Here is a 20,634-nt window from a genome sequence, read left to right on the forward strand (position 1 = left end):
GGAAACAGAAAGTTTTACTTCCTCCTTTCCTATTTGGATGCCTTTCATTTCTTTTTCTTGCCTAATTTCTCTGGCTAGGTCTGTGTTGAATAGAAGTGGCAAGAGTAGGTATCTTTGTCTTGTTCCTGATCTTACAGAGTGGGCAGCATTGTCTTGTTCACTACTGGGTATGAAGTTAGCTGGGGGCTTGTCATGTGTGGCCTTTATAACGTTGAGGTACATTCTTTCTATACCTAATTTGTTGAGAGTTTTCATCATGAAAGGATGTTGAATTTTGTCAGATGCTTTTTCTGTATTTATTGAGATGGTCATACAATTTTTATTCTTCATTCTGTTAATGTGGTGTATTGATTTGTATATGTTGAATCATCTTTGCATAGTAAGGATAAATCCCACTTGATCATGATGTACGATCCTTTTAATGTGCTGTTGAATTCACTATGCTAGTGTTTTGTTGAGGACTTTTGTGTTCACCAGGGATATTGGTCTGTAATTTTCTTTTCTTGTAGTGTCCTTGTTTGGTGTTGATGTCAAAGTAGTGCTGGTCTTGTATGAATTTGGGAGTGTTTCCTCCTCTTCAGTTTTTTGGAGGAGTTTGAGAAGGATTGGTATTAATTCTTTAAATATTTGGTACAATTCACCATGAAACTACCTGGTCCTGGGCTTTTCTTGGGAAATTTTTGACTACTGATTAAATCTCCTTACTTGTTATTGGTCTGTTCAGATTTTCTATTTCTTCATGATTCAGGCTTGGTAGGTTGTATGTTTCCAGGAATTTATCCATTTCTTCCAGGTTATCCAATCTGTTGATGTGTAATTGTTCATAGTAGTCTCTTCCTACCCTTTGTATTTCTGTGGTATTAGTTGTAATGTCTCCTCTCATTTCTGATTTTAAGTCTTTTCTCTTTTTTTAAAAATTGGTCAAGCTAAAAGTTTGTCAGTTTTATCTTTTTTTTTAAAAAACAGCTCTTAGGGCCTCCCTGGTGGCGCAGTGGTTGAGAGTCCGCCTGCCGATGCAGGGGATACGGGTTCGTGCCCCGGTCTGGGAGGATCCCATATGCCGCGGAGCGGCTGGGCCCGTGAGCCATGGCCGCTGGGCCTGCGCGTCTGGAGCCTGTGCTCCGCAGCGGGAGAGGCCACAACAGTGAGAGGCCCGCATACCGCAAAAAGGAAAAAAAAAAAAAAAAAAAAAAAAAAACAGCTCTTAGTTTCACTGATGTTTTCTATAATTTTTCTAGTCTCTCCTTTATTTCTGCTCTGATCTTTATTATTTCCTTTCTTCTGCTAACTTCAGGCTTAGTTTTTTCTTTTTCTAGTTCCTTGAGGTATAAACTAGGTTGTTTATGTGAGATCTTTCTTTTTTCTATTTTGCCTGTGCCATGCAGCTTGCAGGATCTTCGGTCCCCCACCAGGGATTGAACCCAGGCCACAGCAGTGAAAGCACCAAGTCCTAACCACTGGTCCGCCAGGGAACTCCCTCTTTTTTCTTAATGTAGGCATTTATTACTGTGAACTTCCCTTTTAGAACTGCTTTTGCTGCATCCCATAAATTTTGGTGTGTAGTACAGGGGACCCTTGAACAACACAGGTTTGAACTGTGTCATCTACATATATGCACATTTTTTCAGTAAATATGTATTATACTACTACACAATCCTTAATGCGTTGAATCTGCAGATACAGTCAGCCCTCCAAATATGTGGTTGTTCCGTAAGTTATATGCAGATTTTTGACTGTGCGAAGGGTTGATGCCCCTAAACCCTGCTTTGTTCAAGGGTCAACTGTATTTCCATTTTTGCTTCTAGATATTTTGTTTCCCTTTTGATCCTCTTTGATTTCTTCATCATACTACTATTTTTTAAAATATTTATTCGGCTGCATCAGGTCTTAGTTGCCCCACAGCATGTGGGATCTTAGTTCCCTGACCAGGGATCGAACCTGCATCCCCTGCATTGAAAGGCGGATTCTTAACCACTGGACCACCAGGGAAGTCCCCATCATACTACGTTTAAGTCTGTTTCTAAAGCATTTATTTTTAGATTCTGTAACATAGATGATGACAATCATGCGACTCCCACAGACACCAGACTTGGGGGTGGTAGTGGTGGTAGATTTGGCTCTTTGCAGGGATTTGATAGACGGCAGCAGGGGAGGCTGAGCCTAGTCAGGGCTCCTGACGTGAGCTCAGCCATCTGCCAGCCCCTGCAGGCAAGTGCTCAGTTACTGATCAGCTCAGCATCAGAGCTGTTTGTCATCAGATGCTTCCCCGACTTCACCAAGTGAGAACTTTGGTCACTGAGGTAAGACCATTCGAGAATAAACACCACATCCATCCATCTCCTCTCTCCACAGCCAGCAAATGGAAGAGGACCCAGGCGTGCAGGAACTGGAGGCCCTGATAGACACGATCCAGAAGCAAGGGAAAGATCACCCGTGCAGGGACAACATCCGCAAGATGTTTCAAATTTATGACAAGGAAGCTTCAGGACATGTGGACAGGGAGACGTTCTTTAAAATCTGTGACTCTTTTCACCTCCCAGTTGATGATTCCTTGGTTAAGGAGGTGAGTAGGAGTTCCTCTTCGGGGTTGATTGCAGAGGCTGGGCACCGCTCACTCGTTCCCAAAGGCGGTTGCATTTGTATTTCGTTTTAACTGGGGAAGACTTGGGGTGTTCAGATCTGCTGTTTGGTCCTGATTATTGCATTTGCCCTCGACTCTAGCATCGGCATCCTTTCCTAACTGCTGCTGTAGGGCATCTCTTTAAGTGGGCAGGGGCCAGACAGCACAGAGTGGCCAGTGAGCCATGTCAGGGCTAAAGGAGGGTGGCTGCCAAGGGCAGATTGAAAAGCTGGACTGAGCAGGATGGTGGGAGCCTTTGACACCTTCACAGCCTACGTTAGCCTATCAGTAGGGCTGGCGTGGGAGAGGGTGTGACCGCTGCCCTGGACAGCAGCATCCGCCAGTAGGGGTCCATGGTCAGCTGCCAGTGGAGGGATGACATGGACGATCTCCTCCGAGAGTGTCCATGAGGGAGCTGAAGAGGGCATTTCATACCTCTTTTTCGTTATAAACCCCTTTGACCAGGGATCCCCTAGAAGTCGGGACAAACTTTCTCCCACAGTTGCCAACGACGGTGGCTAATGTTATTGAGACATTCTCACTGATCAAGAACATTGTGATGCTGTGGTCCTTCTTAATGATACGTTAGCAGAAAGGGATGTTTGGAAGTTAGGACTCATTTAGGGAAGCCTTCTGTTTGGAGCCAGAGTGACTAGGTTGGAGACGAGGGTTTTTCAGACGGGAACATTAGCAAGGAGTGAGGGAGGCGGGTAGAAGGATAACGGTTCAAGTGGGCCAAACGCCCATCTAGCTTCCCAGGTCTCAGGCTGACAGCACAGCCAGCCTTCGATTTCTAAGTCACTTGTGCTATCTGCGACCTGACCTGGGGGAGAGGAGCTGCAGTCAGGGGAGGTGGGACGGGAGAGCAGGGGCGGGATGGATTTGCACACGTCCTTAAAGTAGCCACAGCAGATCAGTGTGCTTCCTGCCACTCACAGGTGTTTCGGGGGACTTGGTTTGAGCAGTGACATGACTAGATTTCTCTGTTAGGCTGTGATAGCAGCAACCTGCTATTCTCAGTCTTACTCTGTGCTGACTGGATGGACGAAGTCTTGTAATTGAGTATAAGAACAAAAATGCTTTGGAAGTGACAGGGCTCTTATAAGTGTTCAACCTGAAACCTTGGGCAGAGGCCAGTTACTCCATCTGAGCTTTGATTTCGTGAAGAGGGGGATACTCTGACCTACCTTCCCGGTTTACAGGATCATTTCAGAATCAGCCGAGGATATAAAAAGCCTGAGCTGGTTTACAAAGGCAGGGGACAGGCACTAACGAGCGCGCTGCAGCTGAGCGGAAAGCAGCCCATCTGTCTCTCACGGGCTCCCCTTCTCGCGCCCGCAGCTCATCAGGATGTGCTCTCACGGAGAAGACAAGGTGGACTACTGTAACTTCGTCCGAGCTTTCTCCAGCTGACCTGCTGAGGACAGAGCGCAGCACAGTATTTTGAGGTTGGGCCTACGTATACCTGTACTCTTCATAGAGGTATTTACAGAGCTCTTGAAATTATATCTCCTTTTTGGTTCTTTTACCACTGAAGTCTAAATTAAATTGGATCTTGTAGGAGCTAAGGTTGGTGCCTTATTTAGGGAGGGGAGATAGGGGTGTTGTGATGGTTAATTTTATGTGTCAACTTGATTAGACATGGGGTGCCTGGACATTTCTGGGTGTGTCTGTGAGGCCGTTTCTGGATGAGGTTAATATTTGAGTTGGTGGATGGAGTAAAGCAGATGGCCCTCTCCAATGTGGGTGGGCCCCACCCATTCCATTAAAGGCTTGAATACAAAAAGGCTGACCTTTCCCTGATGGGAGAGAATTCCTCCGGCCTGCTTTGACATTGGCTTTTTCCTGCTTTTGGACTCAAACTGAGACATCGGCTCTTCTGGGGCTCCAGCCCGCTGGCCTTCAGACAGGAACTACTCCATCAGCCCTCAGAGGCCTCCAGGTCGCTGGCTGCAGATACTGGAGCTTGTCAGCTTCCTCGGTTACGGGAGCCAATTCCTTAATCGTCAGTCCCTTTCTCTCTCTCTATATATACAGCCTATCAGTTCTGCTTCTCTGGAGAAAGAACCCTGACTAATGCAGGTGTAGAGTGACTAAGATCAGGAGGAGGATGCATAGAATTTGCTCAGAGAGACATCAGGTCGGGTGTGGTGCTGCAGACAGCGCTGCTTGCCCCGCCCCGCCCCGCAGGGAAGTAGACACCATGTTTTTCAATGGCAGTTCTAGGCCCATTAGTAGACCTGCGTTTTATATCATTTTATTATTTATTATTTAAATTTATTTTTGGCTGTGTTGGGTCTTAGTTGCTGCGTGCGGGCTTTGTTTAGTTGTGGCAAGCGGGGGCTACTCTTCGTTGCGGTGCGCGAGCTTCTCACCGCAGTGGCTTCTCTTGTTGCGGAGCACGGGCTCTAGGCACGCGGGCTCAGCAGTTGTGGCACATGGGCTCTAGAGCGTGGGCTCAGTAGTTGTGGCGCACAGGCTTAGTTGCTCCACGGCATGTGGGATCTTCCTGGACCAGGGCTCGAACCCGTGTCCCCTGCATTGGCAGGCAGACACTGTGATAACAGGAAATATCACAGTTTGGTACACTGATTTGTTTCATGAATCTTTTGTTTCAAATGAGTGTGTATTTACTGGGTCATGATGTAAAACATTTTTTGATGTGGGCTGTAGTTAAAAAAAAATTTTTTTTAGAAAAACTGCTTTTAGAGAGCCTGGCCTCAAGATAGGCAGAAAAGACTAGTAGCAGCTACTGGTTATCGACTGAGCTCTGATGGACTTTTCAGAAGCAGGGCTGCTCCTTAGTTGAAGTCAGCCACCAACTTCATCTTTATAAATACTGTCTCTGATTCCTTCCTACCTGTACTCTGTCTACACCACCAGGGGCCTGAAAATACCATCTAATTAGGGTGTATCAAGCCCGTATCTATAGGCTTTAGAGGTACCTGAGAAGATGTCTCTAGATGTTTCCAGAAAATCAAGGATCACTTGGGTGAGTGACTAGCCTGCTGGTGTAGGAGCACGAGCATGTTCCTGTAAGAAATTAATTATTGAGTGCTTTATTTGAACCATGAACTTAGCATTCACCATCACTAAATCTTACCACCACCATTCCCTGCAAAAACAAGCAAACCAGCCAGCCGACACCCCCCGCAAAATGCTGAGCCCAGATGAGCAGCAAAGGCTGACTGCCCAAGGTCACCAGCTTCTCCGGCTGAGCCGCTTGCTCTCCGTTGGCACCGTGCCTTTGCCAGGGTACATGGTTCCTGTTTGGTCCTCATAGCCCATGCCTGTCCTCAACTAACTGCACTCATCTCCTGAGCTCTCTCTGGAGATGGTTCTGGAAAAACAGCAGATAGCCATGGGCAACAGGCCATCTGATGCCAGCAGTGTCCTGTGCCCACTGCTGGTACCAACGCTCGGACAGCACCTATTCAGCACCTATACTGACATCTGGTGGCTTTTATACACAGACTTAGCCCCACCCTCTCCTAGCCAAGTGACGCCATAACACAGTCGTCCCCCTTATCCACACTTTCACTTTCCACAGTTTTAGTTAAACATGGTCAACCATGGTCTGGAAATATTAAATGGAAAGCTCCAGAAATAATTCATAAGTTTTAAACTGTGCGCCATTCTGAGTAGCGTGATGCGATCTTGCAGCCTCCCACTTGGTCCCACCCGGGATCCCCAGCCGTTGACATTGTCATGGCTCAGTGATCCACGATCACCTGAAGCAAGTGATCCTCTCCTGACGTGTCGTCAGAAGGCCAGTAGTAGCCCAGCGCTCCACCACAGCGTCTGCATCATCCAGCTCACGTCACCTCATCACTCGGGCATTCAGTCACCTCACATCGTAAGAAGAAGGGTGAGTGCAGCTCAGTAAGGTATTTTTAGAGACCACATTCACATAACTTTCATTATGGTATATGATTATAATTGTTCTATTTTATTATCATTGTTAATCTCTTACTGTGCCTAATTTATAGACTTCATCATGGGTAGGTATGTATAGGAAAAAACATAGCACATTTAGGGCCCGGAACTCTCTGGGGTTTCAGGCATCCACTGGGGGAGTGGGTCTCAGAACATATTCCCATGGGTGATGGGGCAGCCGTACAGCAGGCACAGTGCGCCTCCTTGTGGCGCTTCCTGCCCACCCCCCCACCCACCCCCCCGTGTCATCACACTCCTTTCCACGTTCACACTTCCCTGTTACAGACACCAATAAACACGAGGCTAATTACTACACACCACTCAATATAACTGACTCCTTCTCCGTCCTTAATTCCAATTCCCTAACTAACTCACATGACCACAACGACCAAATATATATCTCAAAAGATATGCAAGAAATGACAGAGTGAAAAATGTTAGAAATGAGGCTGAAATTGATGCAAACTCGTTCTTCATATAAAAGCAAATGTGAGCAATACAAACTTAAGACTAGTTGATGCAAAGTCTTGCAAAGAATAACGTTGCCAGCAATATCATTATTTTAAAGCACTCATCCTTTTCAGTCTTCAGGGGAAAAACATACTCTATGATGCATTGAAGCAACACCCTAATCAGTTCCCAGATGGCCATCTAAGAGGTGGAATAAAATAATGATTGCAACTTACTTAAAAAAAAAAAAAAAAGCAAATGTGAGCATCCAGATAAAAAGGAATAGAAGGAATTATACCTGAGACAAGTAGGCGAATAATTCAATGCCTTTTATTCAGTTATTTCAAAAATATTTGTTGATCATTTGTTTCAAAATGTACATTAAAAAAATCCATACAAAACCGTAATTTGTTTTAAAACCGGACAGGAAAAAAAAAGGATTTGGAAAAAAGTTCACTGAAAGTAAAAAGAGCCCCCCCCCCCAAAAAAAACCCCTTTTACATGAAAGCATAAATATGGCAGGTACAAATTTTCCTTGAGTTCCTTGTTGAAATTTGGTCCATAACATGAACAGGCTAAAGTAGAAAAACAAAAAAACGCTTTGTCCACATTTGCATTATGAGTTGCTCAGGGCACCGGCAGCCTCAGCTCATCCTTCAGATGTTTATTAAACAAGAGGAACTGAAAAAATGAGGTGTGTAGTCTCATTACATAAACACTTGAATCTGTACCCAAGGAAATGGTGGTACTTACAACCAGTCAGATCTGATCAGATGACCAGGGCTGTCCATGCATGGCCGATTCCCAGGAAAACCTCCTTCCTCTCCACACGAACAAGAAACTCTAGAACCCTTACAGCGAACTGATGGTGATGCCTCAGGTGTCACACAGATCTTATTCCCAGATGCTGACTTATTAATGCCCCATCGTGAGGATGGTGTTTTTCCTTTTCAACAGTTTTAAAACTATATGGACTTCAAAGATGATGCTACAGTGTTCCACTTAGAGTGCCACCAGGGTCACCAGAATGACAGCAACAGAGGGAGCGTGGCTACTGTTTCTTCTGTGGGGATGACGACCACCCTCCCGTGGGTCCTGTCCACCCCAGTGGCCAGGCACTGGAAGGGACAGACGGCCTGTGGGAAAGACCACTGGCCAGGAGAGGTATTGCACAACCCGGAAGAGCGAGGACGAGGCAGGCGAGGGGCGGGCACACCGTGTGTGGGGGAAGGGTGCCCTGCAACAGCCCCCCCCGGACCCACGTCAGACGGGCACCTGTGAGCGCCGCTTGTGACCGGGAAGTGAGAGTAAACACCTTACCGCAGAAACGCGGGGTCGAACGGGAAGCAGTATGGAGGAAAAGAGGCTAGAGCCGGGGCGCCTCCTCTTTCACACGCGAGGGGAGCTGGATGAGCAAAGCTCACCACGTGGGCCGAGGCGCGGAGGTCTGGTGCCCCTGGGAGCCCCGAGCTTCCCTGACAGGCAGGGGCCCTCACAGCCACCAGACACAAGGGAGAAACCGGACACCACCAGACCTGGACAGTGGCGGTGAGGCTAAGACGAATGAGGTGAAACTGTCACAATCCATGTCCCTTTAACACGTAACTGTGCCGGGGCCCGGGGCGCTGGCCACACAGTGCAAGTGGAGGCCAGGAGACCATGGCACATAAGGCACTTCTGACACAAAAGATACAGGATCAGCTCGGGGCAAAAGGGGGCCGCGCAGAGCCAAAATCCCTGTGCTTTTCGGGGCCCTCCGTAAAGAGAGTGAGCCGTTGGGGGGAGGGGGCGGGGGGCTGGCAGTCATCCTCAGCCTTTTGAGTCACTGTTCACGCGAGAACTAGGATCCAGTGAGGAGCTGGTGAAGGCTCCTCACGGGCCGGAGGCTCGACCTAAGTCCCCAGTGATCTGTCAAGACCCAGCTCTCCAGTCCCGCCCAGTCCCTCCTGAGGAGCAGGGCTGGGAGCTAGGATGGCAGCGGGGAGGGGGAGAAAGGCCACTCTCCACACCAGAGGCCCCAGCCATCAGGAACGGGCTCTGTTCACTGGGACGCTGACGCCCCAGCAAGGGAGTGAGTCCCGTGCAGACCTCCCTGCCTTCTTGGCCCCCAGGCCTAGGACAGGCCACCAGGGAGGCTGAAGCCCGGAAGGAAACCCAAAGCGGTGGGGGGGGCATCGTGCCACTTTGAATTTAAAAAGGCTCCCAGGGACTAGGATTCTCTGTGTGGAATCCGGAGGGGGCACACTCTCCGCCCCTACCTCTTATTCAGCACTTAGGAGAAAGTCAAAGGTATGGAGAAAGAAGGTCCCCAAAGCAAACCCAGCTGCATGCATCCCAGAACAGCCAGCCCGGCTCCAAGGGTTTCAAGTCAAGAGGAGCATCTGCAGAGGTGGCCAGAGCACAGGTGTCTAGTCTGGTTTCTGAAACGTTGGTAGCTCCACCTTGGGACAGGAAGGGAAAAGGTTCTCGGCAACGATGCAGGTCTGGCTCGGCCTGCTTCTCCTTCCCCCAGAACCTGCCCTGCCTTCAGAAGGGACATCTGTAATTTACTATAGTGTAGCTATCAGAGCCTGGAGAGTAAAAACAACTTCCCATCACGGAGCCTCCAAGGAGGGGCACTGGCAGCCGACATCACCCGTCCATCCCCCAGCCTCCTCTCCCACACCACCCCGCCCGGCACCCCTGCACGCGTGCCAGCCAGGGATGTTGGGAGGGCAGGGGCTGCTGAGGTAGGTTAGCATCTGCTCTCCTCCTGGCGGATGGCGCTAAGCGGCCTCTCATACTTGGGGGTGTCTGGCCGGGCCTTCACAGAGAGTGTTTAAGACTGAAGAACATAGCCAGAACGGCCAAATCAGGACAAGCCAACCCAACAGGCTGGCAGGACGAACTGGAAGTGAGTTCTTTCGGCCCCTGGCAACATGCTTCAAGCCCGCCTGCCATGGCTTGGCTCTGCTCTGAAGCAAACATGCCAGGCACACCCAGGGTGACAAGAGCACCTACCGTTTTCCTCTCCCCCTCCCCTCAAACCAGTCCTGAAACCGGCCAGTGGGATGCTAGCCTCATGCATGGTCTCAGGGGGTTCACGCAGCAGGAAAGATTTTCCCAACTCTCAATCAGGGACCCAACCCCGTCCTTTAGGACGCGGCGAGAGTTGGCCCGGCCCTGGGCTGGTGGTACTACCTTGAAGAGGCACACGGTACGAGGGGCCAACTTACAGGAGACCAAGGGCACACCAAGCACGTGTGCTGTGGCGGTGATCACCTCTGAATGTAAGAAGAGTCACTGCCCGATGGCAGGGCCTCAGCTGCAGCTCCCAAGTCCACAGCAAGGAGGCCAGATACCCGCTGAAGGCATGACTCAGCAGGGCTCCCTGGTCGGGGGCGGCCTCCCACACGCAGCAGGAGCAGTGCCAAGGCCAGGGACACAGCCTGGAGAGGACTGGGCCAGGCTTAGGAGGCTGCAGGCTGACGTGGGCTGCACAGCATCCCTAGGCCAAGCAGGAACACTGGCTCAGTCACAGTCAGCCACAGCCACGAGCAGGAAGGGAGGACCATTTGACTGAATGGCTGAGGGATTCCAGACTGGGCCTGCGGGGTTGGTATAAGCCGCCCTTTCACCAACATTCTGCTTTGCAGCCCAGGTAAGTGTCAGGGAAGGAGAAGGAAAGATGGGAGGAATTCGCATTTTCAAAAGCGCTGTCCCTCTCCTAAGGGTAATCAAAATAAGAGAATTTCTTCCCATCTCCCCAGCCTTATCCTGAATGGAGAGATGAGGGTCTACCAGGGTGCCAGGGATTTGCTTAATCCCCAGGCACTGGTAGATTAAAACCTCTCTGATGCAAGTGATCTGGAGAAGGGAGCTGCCTTGATGAAAAGACCCACTTCCCCGCCTTCTGGGTAATAACCCAGTTTGGTTTCTACTGTGATGTCAGGAGAAGGACCAGCACATCAAATGACACTAACATCCTTGTGCCCACAGCATTCAGGTGTCCTTGCTGCGAGCCCAGCTCCTTGCTGGAGTCCCCACAAGGCACCATGAGGGCCTGGATGCCTTGTCTTTGGGAAGAGGGGGAGAACATGTGCAGGAAGAGGGGGCCAAAAGATGCACATCAGCACGGCCGTGTCTGCCCATCTAACCAGCAGAGCGATTCTGAGTCAGCCTGGTTTCAAACCATCTAAAACGCTGTGGGTGTGCTCAGCAAACGACGATGACAATTCCAAAGGACACTCGGCAAGTGAGGCCAGAGGGCAAGGGGCCCAGGTGACCCTCCCTGGGGCACCAGGGGCCACGTGGGGCTTAGTGTTCCTGCAGCGAGAGAGATGAAGTCAGGTGCAAGGCCAGCGCCCAACTGGGCTGCTGGGCCCGGGGTTTAGAACCAGCATGTCCCCGGCCAGGCTGGTTTGTTAACTGCTGCGTGGTTTGGTTTTGGATGCTGGTGAACGGTGGGAAGAGCAATGCAGCTGGACCTGCCAAAGAAAGGCTAGGTTGGCGCCTCCATCATTTCTGCCGCGTTACCTTTCCAGAAGAGCCCGCCGCTCTGGTCGCTTTGCCGTTGCTGCAGAGTGGGAAGACTCGTCCTCCTTCAGCACGTCCCCGACAGAGCGGGCTAGTGTCCAGGACTGGCCGCTGGTGAGCTCTCTCGAGTCATGGGACCCGAGACAGCACCATCCTTCTGGACCGAGTCATCATGTCCCAAAGCCAAATGCCTTGGCACTTCCAACTAGCAGCGGCCCCACGGGGCCTCAAGATGGTGCACGCAGGACTGGAATCATAGGCTCGTCAGTTCCTCAGCACCTCGGAGACGACGATCCAGGAGGGCCAGTCTCCCCTTCTGCTGCCCATCTGCACGGGGATCTGCCGCCGGCCCTGGTGGAGGCTCCCCGGCACGAGGCTGCCGGCCCGGACGGGTCCTGGGGACTGGGTGGGGGTGGCCAGCACTACAGGCGTCGCCTCCTCTCATTGTAAAAATCAGACACAGAAAAATTGCACAGTAAGGTAAATTAACAAGTAAAAAGAGAAGGAAACAGCTGTGAAGGAAGAGAAGGAGGAGGCCAGCAGGAAGGTAACCGTGAGAGCCCGGGCTTCTAGAAAACCCGACACAGGACAGAGGTGAGGACGTGAGGTGGCTGGAGGGAGGGAAAGAGAAAGATTTTTGGTTTTATTGAGAATGGTTCACAGAGAAAGAAGAGGAGAAAGCCAAGACGTAAGGAAGAGGAAAAGGCCCTGTGTGAAGACAGGTTTCTGCTGTGTGAGATGGGGCATCGGAGCAGGAGGGGGCCTCCCTCCTGGGCCCGCGAGAGGATTCCTGTTCTCAGCACTTCGGCCCTAAGGAGACTTGAGTTTCTTAGTCCGTGTGGAGGTTCCGTTCTCTGCTTTCACCACTCCGTTTTCGTGGTAACCTGGGAATGAAGGGAGACAATCGCGGTGTTTTGGCTGGGGCTGGGGCTGGGGCAGGAGGCTGCACACAGGACGAGCCGAGGGGACCCAGGCTGCAGCCCCCACAGCGAAGGGCACCAGCAGGCGGCTCCCAGGGGCTCCTGCCCCCCCCCCACTTGAGGTGGGTGGTCTCTGTCCTTCCACGGGAGGGGCTGGATGACACACAGCCACCAGGGAACAGGCAGAGGCCTGCCCACCCACCCAGGCCTGAGGCGGGGCCAGAGCCTAGTCCTCAGCTCCTCTCAGGCCCCTGCAGGGCACCAGCCCCCTTCAGCAAAGGTCCCAGGAAGCGGAGCGGTCGGGAGGAGGTGGCAGGTGGCAGGCTGCAGGGTTACTCTTACTCCTCGCCTGGCGCTCCTCTGACAGAAAAAGCGTGCTTTTCATTGTTGCCCTAAACACCCCCGTTTGCTCGCTCAACGTCAGGCACACCTGGCTGCAGCCCACCCCGTACCCGCCCCACCGCCAGCCAGGCCTGACTTCTTGTCACACGCAGCCGCGCACGCGCCCTTGCCGAGCAGGCCACACCTGAGAGAGGCCGGTGACTCAGGAAACAGAGCCTGGTGCAGACAGGCCCCCAGGCTGGACAGAGAGCGCGGGGCTGGCAGCGAGCGCCCCAGGACCTGGCGGGGGCCAGAGGAGAAGCGGCTGTCTCCCAAACGCTGCCCCCCGAGCACTGTGTCCCCTCAGGTCACCCCTGAAGAGAGAGGCAGAGCCAGTATCCTGGGAAACGGCTAGGCCGAGCTGCGGAGCAGGGGGGCAGGTGAGGACCCAGAGAGCATCAGCCACCCTCGATAGGGTCCCCGAGGCCACCCTGCGGACATGCTTCCAGCCAGAGCTCCCCACCCAGCCGCCGCCCTGCCCACCGCGGCCGCGAGGGCCCCCGCCGCGTCGGCCAGCCCCACCCACAAGCTGTGTGGGCCCAGCCACGTGCCAGTCAGGCCCTAGCAGGAGCTGAGGAGCCCGGGGCCTGGGAGGAGGTGGGATGGGGCAGGGGCAGGCCCGGTCCGGGGCCCTGGGGGGTCCCCACCTGCCCCGCATGGACCCGGCACTCACCCGACTCCCTCTTGATGAGCCTGGCTGCCAGCCTGGGCGCGGTGGGCACTCTGCGCTTGGCGCTCTGCTCACTCCAGTGCTCGCGCCAGTGCCGCAGCTGGGAGTGGATGAAGCGCCACATGAGCCAGGCCTGGGCGGCGCACACCAGGAGCAGCACGCACAGCCTGTGGGCAGAGGGCTCGGTGGGCTCCGGCTGCACGCGCCCCGGGCAGGGGGCAGGCCAGGACCCCGCGGTGCCTGGCCCACCACCACCTCCAGGAAGAGCGGGGCCCGTGCCGGGCTCCGCTCCAGGTGCCGCAGGGCGGGTGGAGGGACCAGCAGGAGGAGGTGACAGATGCGGGTCCTGCTCCTGTCACACCGCCCCGTGCCTGCCGGACCCACAGCGCAGAGCGCGGCCCACGTAAGCCCCATGTACGTCGGAAGGATTCAAGGGAACTGAACTACGATGCAGCAGAAATAATTCTAGAAGTGCGGCTTCTCACCCGGCAAGCCACGTAGAAGCTGAGCAACGTGGACAAACCTCTGACCCCCGCTGGGCCCCAGGTGTCATGGAGACCGTGGCCTCCTCGCTGGCCTCCTCGCTGCCCTCCTGGCCGCTGTGCGAGGCCACTGGCCACACTGTTGAGAACACGCTGTAAAGAGCCCACGCGTGGTTCTAAGAGCCAACTGAGAGTCTGGACGTGAACCCGGCACCCCCAGTGAGGCGCGGGCCAGGGGAGGAGCTCCCAGCAGTACCGGCACCAGGCCTGCAGCCTGACAGACTGGGGCCAGGGAGGGAAGACGACTGTGATGGAAGCAGGAGGCTGGCATCTCTTCTCCCCTCGAGCCAGATGTCTGAGATCCCCCCCTAAACATCACGGTGCGGGAGACCCAGTGGTCTGCGGCCTCCTGACCTTCGGCAGAAGTTGTGCCAAGTTCAGGAGGCTCCTGCCCAACTCACCTGCAAAGTAACGTGTTGAAGTTCCCTTTCTCGGGGTCAAAGGCCTGGTTTTCCACGCGAGCGAGGCCAAAGCCAATGGCCAGCACGGCGAGGGTGAGGATGAAGAGGCGGGTGACTCCAAATGCAGCAGCCCAGGCGTTAAACCTGCCCGGGGAGGCGGGAGGTACGTCAGCCTTCAGGCAACAAGCGGGGAGAGGGTCCAAGGGTGGCCGAGGAGGGTGCTTGAGGGATGAGGTGTCCAGAGTAAGATGCTCCAGGAAAAAATAACCCCAGGGTCCTGCCTACCGCCAGCGCGGGGCCCTCCCCTTCGCCGGGCCTCAGCCCGTCCGCATGACTCACAGCTTCTCGTTGTTCTCGTCTGCAAAGTAGCAGAGCCGAGCTGTGTGGAAGAGGAACTCGGTCGAGTACTGCAGCAGGAGCAGGACCAGGCCCAGGCGGCTCAGGCTGCGGAGACACAGACAAGCCTCACAGTCCCCACGAGGCACCGCGAGAGCCGGGGGCAAGGGGCCTGGGCTCCTCTCTCCACTCCCACCCTCCCTGTGAGCCCCGCCTCATCCTTCAGGATCCAGCTCTGCTGCCACACCTTCAAGAATTTTCCTTAATACCGACCCCCGGTATGTCACCTGTCCCATCTGGGCCCAGCGCCCCTCCTGCTCCCACTGTGGCCCTGGCTGCCTTCGCAGCACCTGTCACCTGTATTCATCACCTGGCACGGGACCACACACAGAAGAGGTGCTCAGAACAAGTTGCTGAGCTTTGCATGTAGAAATAGGAGGGATTGGTGGGAGGGGATTCCTACCGTCTGATTTTTTTTTTTTTTTTTTTTTGTCATCCAAGTCCCCACAGCTAAGAGGTATACGAAGAAGCAAAACTCAATATCAAAATATGTGCTAGTGAACGAACCTCTTCAAACACGAGCCCCCATTCCCATGCCCCCTGCTCACTTCCGGGCACGATGCTCTTACTGACTTTCCCAGGCAGTCTGCTGCCGACGGTCGGCTGTGGTTCAAACAGACGCAAGAAGGCTGCACAGTGAAGTTACGGGTGCTGCTGAGCAGGCAGGGCCTTGGGAAGTCAGGGAGATACTGGGGGGCTGGGTGGAAAACCTGCGGGCCGTGCTGCAGAGGGACCCCGTGATTCCACCCAGGGGGACCAAAGAAGTGCGGAATCATTCAGGAAAGTCACTGGATCCTGAGAACGGTCAAGAGAATGATGTGAAAACCCAGTGTCTACACACAGCCGAGGATGCCCAGCAGGATCCTGCCCTTGACCATCTCAAGCCTTACCGCCCAGCTCTGCTCCCCCCTCAGGGCCCTGACCCTGTGGTCCCCTCTCCTGCACAGCTCCGCCCAGGTATCCACCTGCCTGGCTCTGTCACTCGCGCCTCTACACGAGTCCCCTCCTCAGCTCTTCTCACCACAGGGGGCCAAGTGGACGAGTCAGCCGTCCCATCACCCTGCTTTACTTTCCTCCTCACACTTAACCACCTGGGGAAACTCTCTCATTTCCTTATTTATGGTCCACCCCCAGGCCCCACTGGAACAGACGGCCCAGGAGAACAGGGCCTTGTCTGCCTTCACCCACATGGAACTGCCCCTCCTGAAGCAGGGCTGGGTCCATGGGTGCGTGAAGCCCCCCAGCGCCCAGCTCTCCCCAGACAAGACCCCACATCGCTGGCCACTTCAAAGGTCTGTCTTCCTTGGGAAATCCTGCAGCCGAGGGCCTCTCCTTTCCCCACACTCACTCACTTCTGAAAACTAGATTAAAAGGAGTGGAGAGGGGCTTCCCTGGTGGCGCAGTGGTTGAGAGTCCGCCTGCCGATGCAAGGGACGTGGGTTCGTGCCCTGGTCTAGGAGGATCCCACATGCCACGGAACGGCTAGGCCCGTGAGCCATGGCCGCTGAGCCTGCGTGTCCGGAGCCTGTGCTCCGCAACGGGAGAGGCCACAATAGTGAGAGGCCCGCGTACAGCAAAAAAAAAAAAAAAAAAAAAGGAGTGGAGAGAGGCGGCTGCACCTTAAGCCGGGCCGGCCTCGCTGGGGCCGGGCCAGCATGATTGCAGAGGGCTGGCTGCTCCGCCTTCTGTTCTAGCCTCTTTCCAGAACAAGAACTCGGCCCAAACAGGGTCAGACCCTGCCCTGATCCTCCCCGTCCCCATCCTCGCGGCACTGCTTCCTCACACCCACCCGCCCACCCGTACAGGAGCTTGCGACCCGAGAGCAGAGCTGGACCCACATGGCCTCTGCCCCTCAGAGGCCCAGCCAGGCACGGACGCCACTCTCGGCCTCCAGAGACCACAGAGCAGACCTGGCTCCGGTCCCCCAGGTCAGTCATTCTCACGGGATGCCTGCCATGCGGACCCAGGAGACTCCGGGCCCGCGACCCTCGGGCACCTGAGCAGGTTATACAGCGCGTGCTCTCCTATACTGCAAAAGCCAAGCCCAAGAAAACTCCAAACTAGGACAGGTCCTGCTCAGCAGTGATTCTCTTCACAACAGACACTCAAGGCGACAGCAACTCTTCTGACATGAGGACAACCAAGCAGTGACTACTCTACCCTTCATTACAAACCGAAGGGAAGGGGAGTCCGGGGCCACGAGCTCTGAGAGCGCCGCCGCCTGGACGCATGGGGCAGGAGCCCCGCTCAGGCTGCCCTCAACCTGCAAAGCCCTGGTTCACGGCCCGCGTCCCTGGGATCCTTCCCTGGCCCTGTCTCGGGTTGAGGTAGTCACTCCTCTGGGTTCCCACGGCAGGTGGTCCATACGGTACCACAGTGTTCATCCTACTAACCATCTTTACCTTTGTCTGTAACTGTCTCTCCTACTCAGTGGAGAATAATCCAGTAAACATAAAGGAACCCTCCATTATCCATCTGTGTATTCCCAGGTCTTAGCATGGTGCTTGGCACACAGTAAGTGTCTAAGAAATGCCTCCTGATTAAATGACTGTGTGGAGAGAGGCACAGACATAAAAGGCAGGGAGATCTGGCCCGCTCCGGGTGTCACTCACTTTAAGAGGTATGCGCCCGCAATATGGACCAGGTACAGGCAGATGTACTGGAGCTGCCGGGGAATCTCCTCCTGCAGACAAGAGAGGCAAACAGTACTCGTGCTCGTTCCCTAACTGGAGATGCAGGGGGAGGTAGAGGAACAGGGGGAGTGCAAAAGGACATGGCAGGCCTGCGGAGCGGGGCTGCCAGACAGCCCCAGGTCCCACCGGAGACACGCGCACCTGGCTGCACAAAGTCTGAAGGCGACTCAGTGGTCAGGGGGCGGAATTAGGTTGGGAAAGAAGAGACAGAGACTGGGGAACAGGGCTTTAGGAAATCAGCCAGAGAGAAGCTTAAAAAAAAAAAAAAAAAAAAGACTGTAGGAAAGGCAAAGAACTCTCCATCCGCTCCCCCGAAGATGAGTCAGGCCCCCCAAAGCCACACGTCTCGCGTGGGAGGCGGGAGTCTGACAAGGCGGCCCCCCTCCTGGAGGTCATCAGGGAGATTCCAACAGGCACTGGCTCAGTGTCTCACTCAACCCGCCAACACACCCCCGTCTCCACCCCCACGCATGGGCGGCCAGAGGGAGGGACAGCAGGAGGGCAGTGGGGACAAGCAGCGTCAGAGAGGGGCCGCCAATACTCACCTTCCGTACCTTCTGGAAGTAGAGCTCAGGAAGTGCGTGCAGCCAGTAGGCCAGCTGGCACAGGTAGAAGAACTTGACCTGGAAGCTGGAGACAAGGGGGCCGGTCACCCAGAGGGATGGAGAGAAGCCCCTGCAGGTGCTCGCCAAGGGCCAGGCGGTGTGAGGAGCTGGGCCGGGAGGGAGGAATGGAGGGAGGAGGTGGGGGGATGGGGAGCACCACGGCCCCAAGCCCAGGACACTGCTCCACAGACAGGACTATGCACGTGGAGGGACACGGGAAGTCCATGAAAAGACACAAGAAGGGTGAAAAGAGAGCAGAGGAGGAGGGGGCTGAATCCAGAGCGCTGTCGGGGCAGGAATGAGCTGAGGAATGGAGGGATCTCAGCAGCAGAGGGAGGACCTAACTCTGCTAAGCTCTGGTGCTGCTGTTCTAAGGGCCGTGGTCTCTGGGGGACACGGGCCCAGCTCTGCCCTCCCAGTGTCCTGTCGGCACAGGACAGGAGGGCCGCTGCCTCCCGTGGAGGCCCGAGGGGAGACGTGTGCGAACGTGTGCAGGTGCCAGGAGGGCGCAGCCCAGAAAGCTCCGTGGAGAGGCTCTGCTTCCCCGTCCCTCCCAGGCGCTGTAGGAACCTGCTACAGACCCCATGTTTGCACCCCCCTCGAAATTCACACGTTGAAATCCTAACCCCTACTGTGATGGTACCGGGACGTGGGGCCTCTGGGAGGTGATTAGGTCATGGGGGTGGAGCCCTCCAGAGTGGGATTAGTGCCCTTGTGAAAGAGGCCCCTCTCCACTTCCGCACGTGAGGACACAGAGAGAAGACGTCATCCATGAAGCAGGAAGCGGCCTCACCAGACACGGGGTCTGCCAGCCTCCAGAACTGTGAGGAAGGGATGTCTGCTGTTTATAAGCCCCTGGGAACCCCACCACCTGCAGTGCTCTGTGATGGCAGCCTGGGCAGAGACAGGACCCTGTGCCCGGGCTCCTGCAGGTGACGTGTCATTTCAGGAATTGCCTGTGAGAACACGGGGAGGAAGCAGCTCCCAGACGTCTGCCTCCACGACACTGGGCCCTGCCAGGCTCGGGGGCGCTCCAGTCCTCGGGCCCACCGGCCTGTGTTCTGCCCACATTCTGGGGCGAGAAGCCAGTGCACCAGCCCACTCCTCCCTGGGGACCGAGGGTGACAGTACTCACGGGAGGTACACGTGCGGATAGTCTTCCCAGAGGCTCCTTGGGTTTGTTAAATATCCTTCCTGTGGTGGACGGGAAGAGACAGCGTTTAGAGATGTGAACGTGAGGCCTGCTGGGCGGGTCCGGGGGTCAGGGGTCAGGGTCAGGGTCGCATCTAGTCCCCAGCTGCCAGAATGAGGAAGGAACAGGAAACGTGAACATGGAGGCCCTCTGGCACTTGGCTGGTCTCTTTACTATAAAAGAGAGCCATGATGTATGAGGAAGAGCCCTGCTCTGGGGTCAGAGGACCCGAGTCTGTGGGTCTGACACTGATCAGCTGCATCCTCTGAGCAAGTTAGTCTCCCTGAGTTTCAGCTGGCTCATCTGTAAAATGAGGATAAAAATACCCTCCCAGAGTTATTGTTAGAAATAAATGTGACAGTTTATGTTTACGTGACAGCGTCGAGTATTATGCCTGGCATGCAGGCACTCAGGAAATGCTTGTAGAGTGAATAAGCACATGGACCCAGAACCACCGTCCACTGCAAAAACGAAAAGCCTTCTTTGGCTTTTCACACCACCACAAATAAAAAGAATGGCAGGACCCCACAGGCCTCCCCAGCGGGCCTCACGTGTGACACTTATCACATAGCACCATCACTGCCGGGCCACCAGGACTCTGCTCACGCCTTCTTTTCTGGCTTCTTTTTTCTGGCGCTTCCTTGCATTTCCAGTATCTAGCCCAGGTCCTCTTACAGAGTAGTGGAGGTGACCTGAAAACCCTCCTGTTACAAAACATCTGGACATGCTGGATGCAGTCTAACAAATGTTCTTTTCAATGCAAAGCTGAGCTCACAATAAGAAAGGGACAACCCGAGGGCCCGAGAGGGTCGGGAGCTAAAAGCCCGAGCAGGAGCAGCAGGAGCAGCGGGTGAGGCCATAGGGCCAGAGCTTTCGCGCCTGCGTGGGAACAGAAGACCCTTAAAGGGCCAGCACCCCAGAGAAAGGGGAGACTAGGAAGGGTCCGACGAGCAAGGCAGGGAGAAGAGGACCGTGTCTGCTCGCCCGGGGCTCAGGATGGAAACAAAACTATGACCCCCTGAAAATCTGTAACCTCAGATTCACTTTCACGTGGGTTTGGAGCTCAAATGGACATCACCTGTGTGTCTAGGAGCCCTCACACTAAGAACTTGGTAGTAACAGTATCTGTGGGCCGGTGAAGCCATCGGGACGTACTTTCACCCGAGAACATACAGGGTTCTCACACACACAACCTCGCTAAAGATGAGTTTATAATCCAAGATTACAGAACATATGAGGAAACGGCCCACCCCGAGCAAAAGGAGGCTGACGCCACGCCACGCTCAGAGGGCAGAGGAGGTGACGCCTGCCTG

General features: G+C 54.4%; 2 protein-coding genes across 7 annotated transcripts in view; one reads left to right on the forward strand and one right to left on the reverse strand.

The window, feature by feature from the left end:
* The window catches only part of EFHC1 (EF-hand domain containing 1), a 62,138-nt gene extending 57,950 nt beyond the window's left edge, over positions 1-4,188 (forward strand). The window contains exons 10-11 of the mRNA XM_081245474.1: positions 2,353-2,563; positions 3,962-4,188. Of these exons, the coding sequence (XP_081101600.1) occupies positions 2,353-2,563; positions 3,962-4,033 (283 nt within the window). The 3' untranslated portion in view covers positions 4,034-4,188. The remainder of the gene's footprint in view (positions 1-2,352; positions 2,564-3,961) is intronic.
* Positions 4,189-7,353: 3,165 nt separating this feature from the next.
* TRAM2 (translocation associated membrane protein 2) overlaps positions 7,354-20,634 on the reverse strand; it is an 83,642-nt gene continuing 70,361 nt past the window's right edge. For 2 of the 6 annotated variants that reach the window (XM_081245479.1, XM_081245480.1), the window contains exons 5-12: positions 19,265-19,323; positions 18,070-18,154; positions 17,444-17,514; positions 14,775-14,879; positions 14,436-14,579; positions 13,496-13,592; positions 12,968-13,062; positions 7,354-12,405 (exon numbers count right to left, since the gene is read on the reverse strand). In XM_081245479.1, coding sequence (XP_081101605.1) covers positions 12,351-12,405; positions 12,968-13,062; positions 13,496-13,592; positions 14,436-14,579; positions 14,775-14,879; positions 17,444-17,514; positions 18,070-18,154; positions 19,265-19,323 — 711 coding nt within the window. In that variant the 3' untranslated portion in view covers positions 7,354-12,350. Of the gene's footprint in view, positions 12,406-12,967; positions 13,063-13,495; positions 13,660-14,435; positions 14,580-14,774; positions 14,880-17,443; positions 17,515-18,069; positions 18,155-19,264; positions 19,324-20,634 lie in introns of all 6 variants that reach the window. The other 4 variants (XM_081245475.1, XM_081245476.1, XM_081245478.1 and 1 more) reach the window with 4 other exon arrangements.

Source organism: Mesoplodon bidens (genome assembly GCF_964165515.1).
Source record: "Mesoplodon bidens genome assembly, chromosome: 10".
Taxonomy (NCBI): Eukaryota; Metazoa; Chordata; class Mammalia; order Artiodactyla; family Ziphiidae; genus Mesoplodon; species Mesoplodon bidens.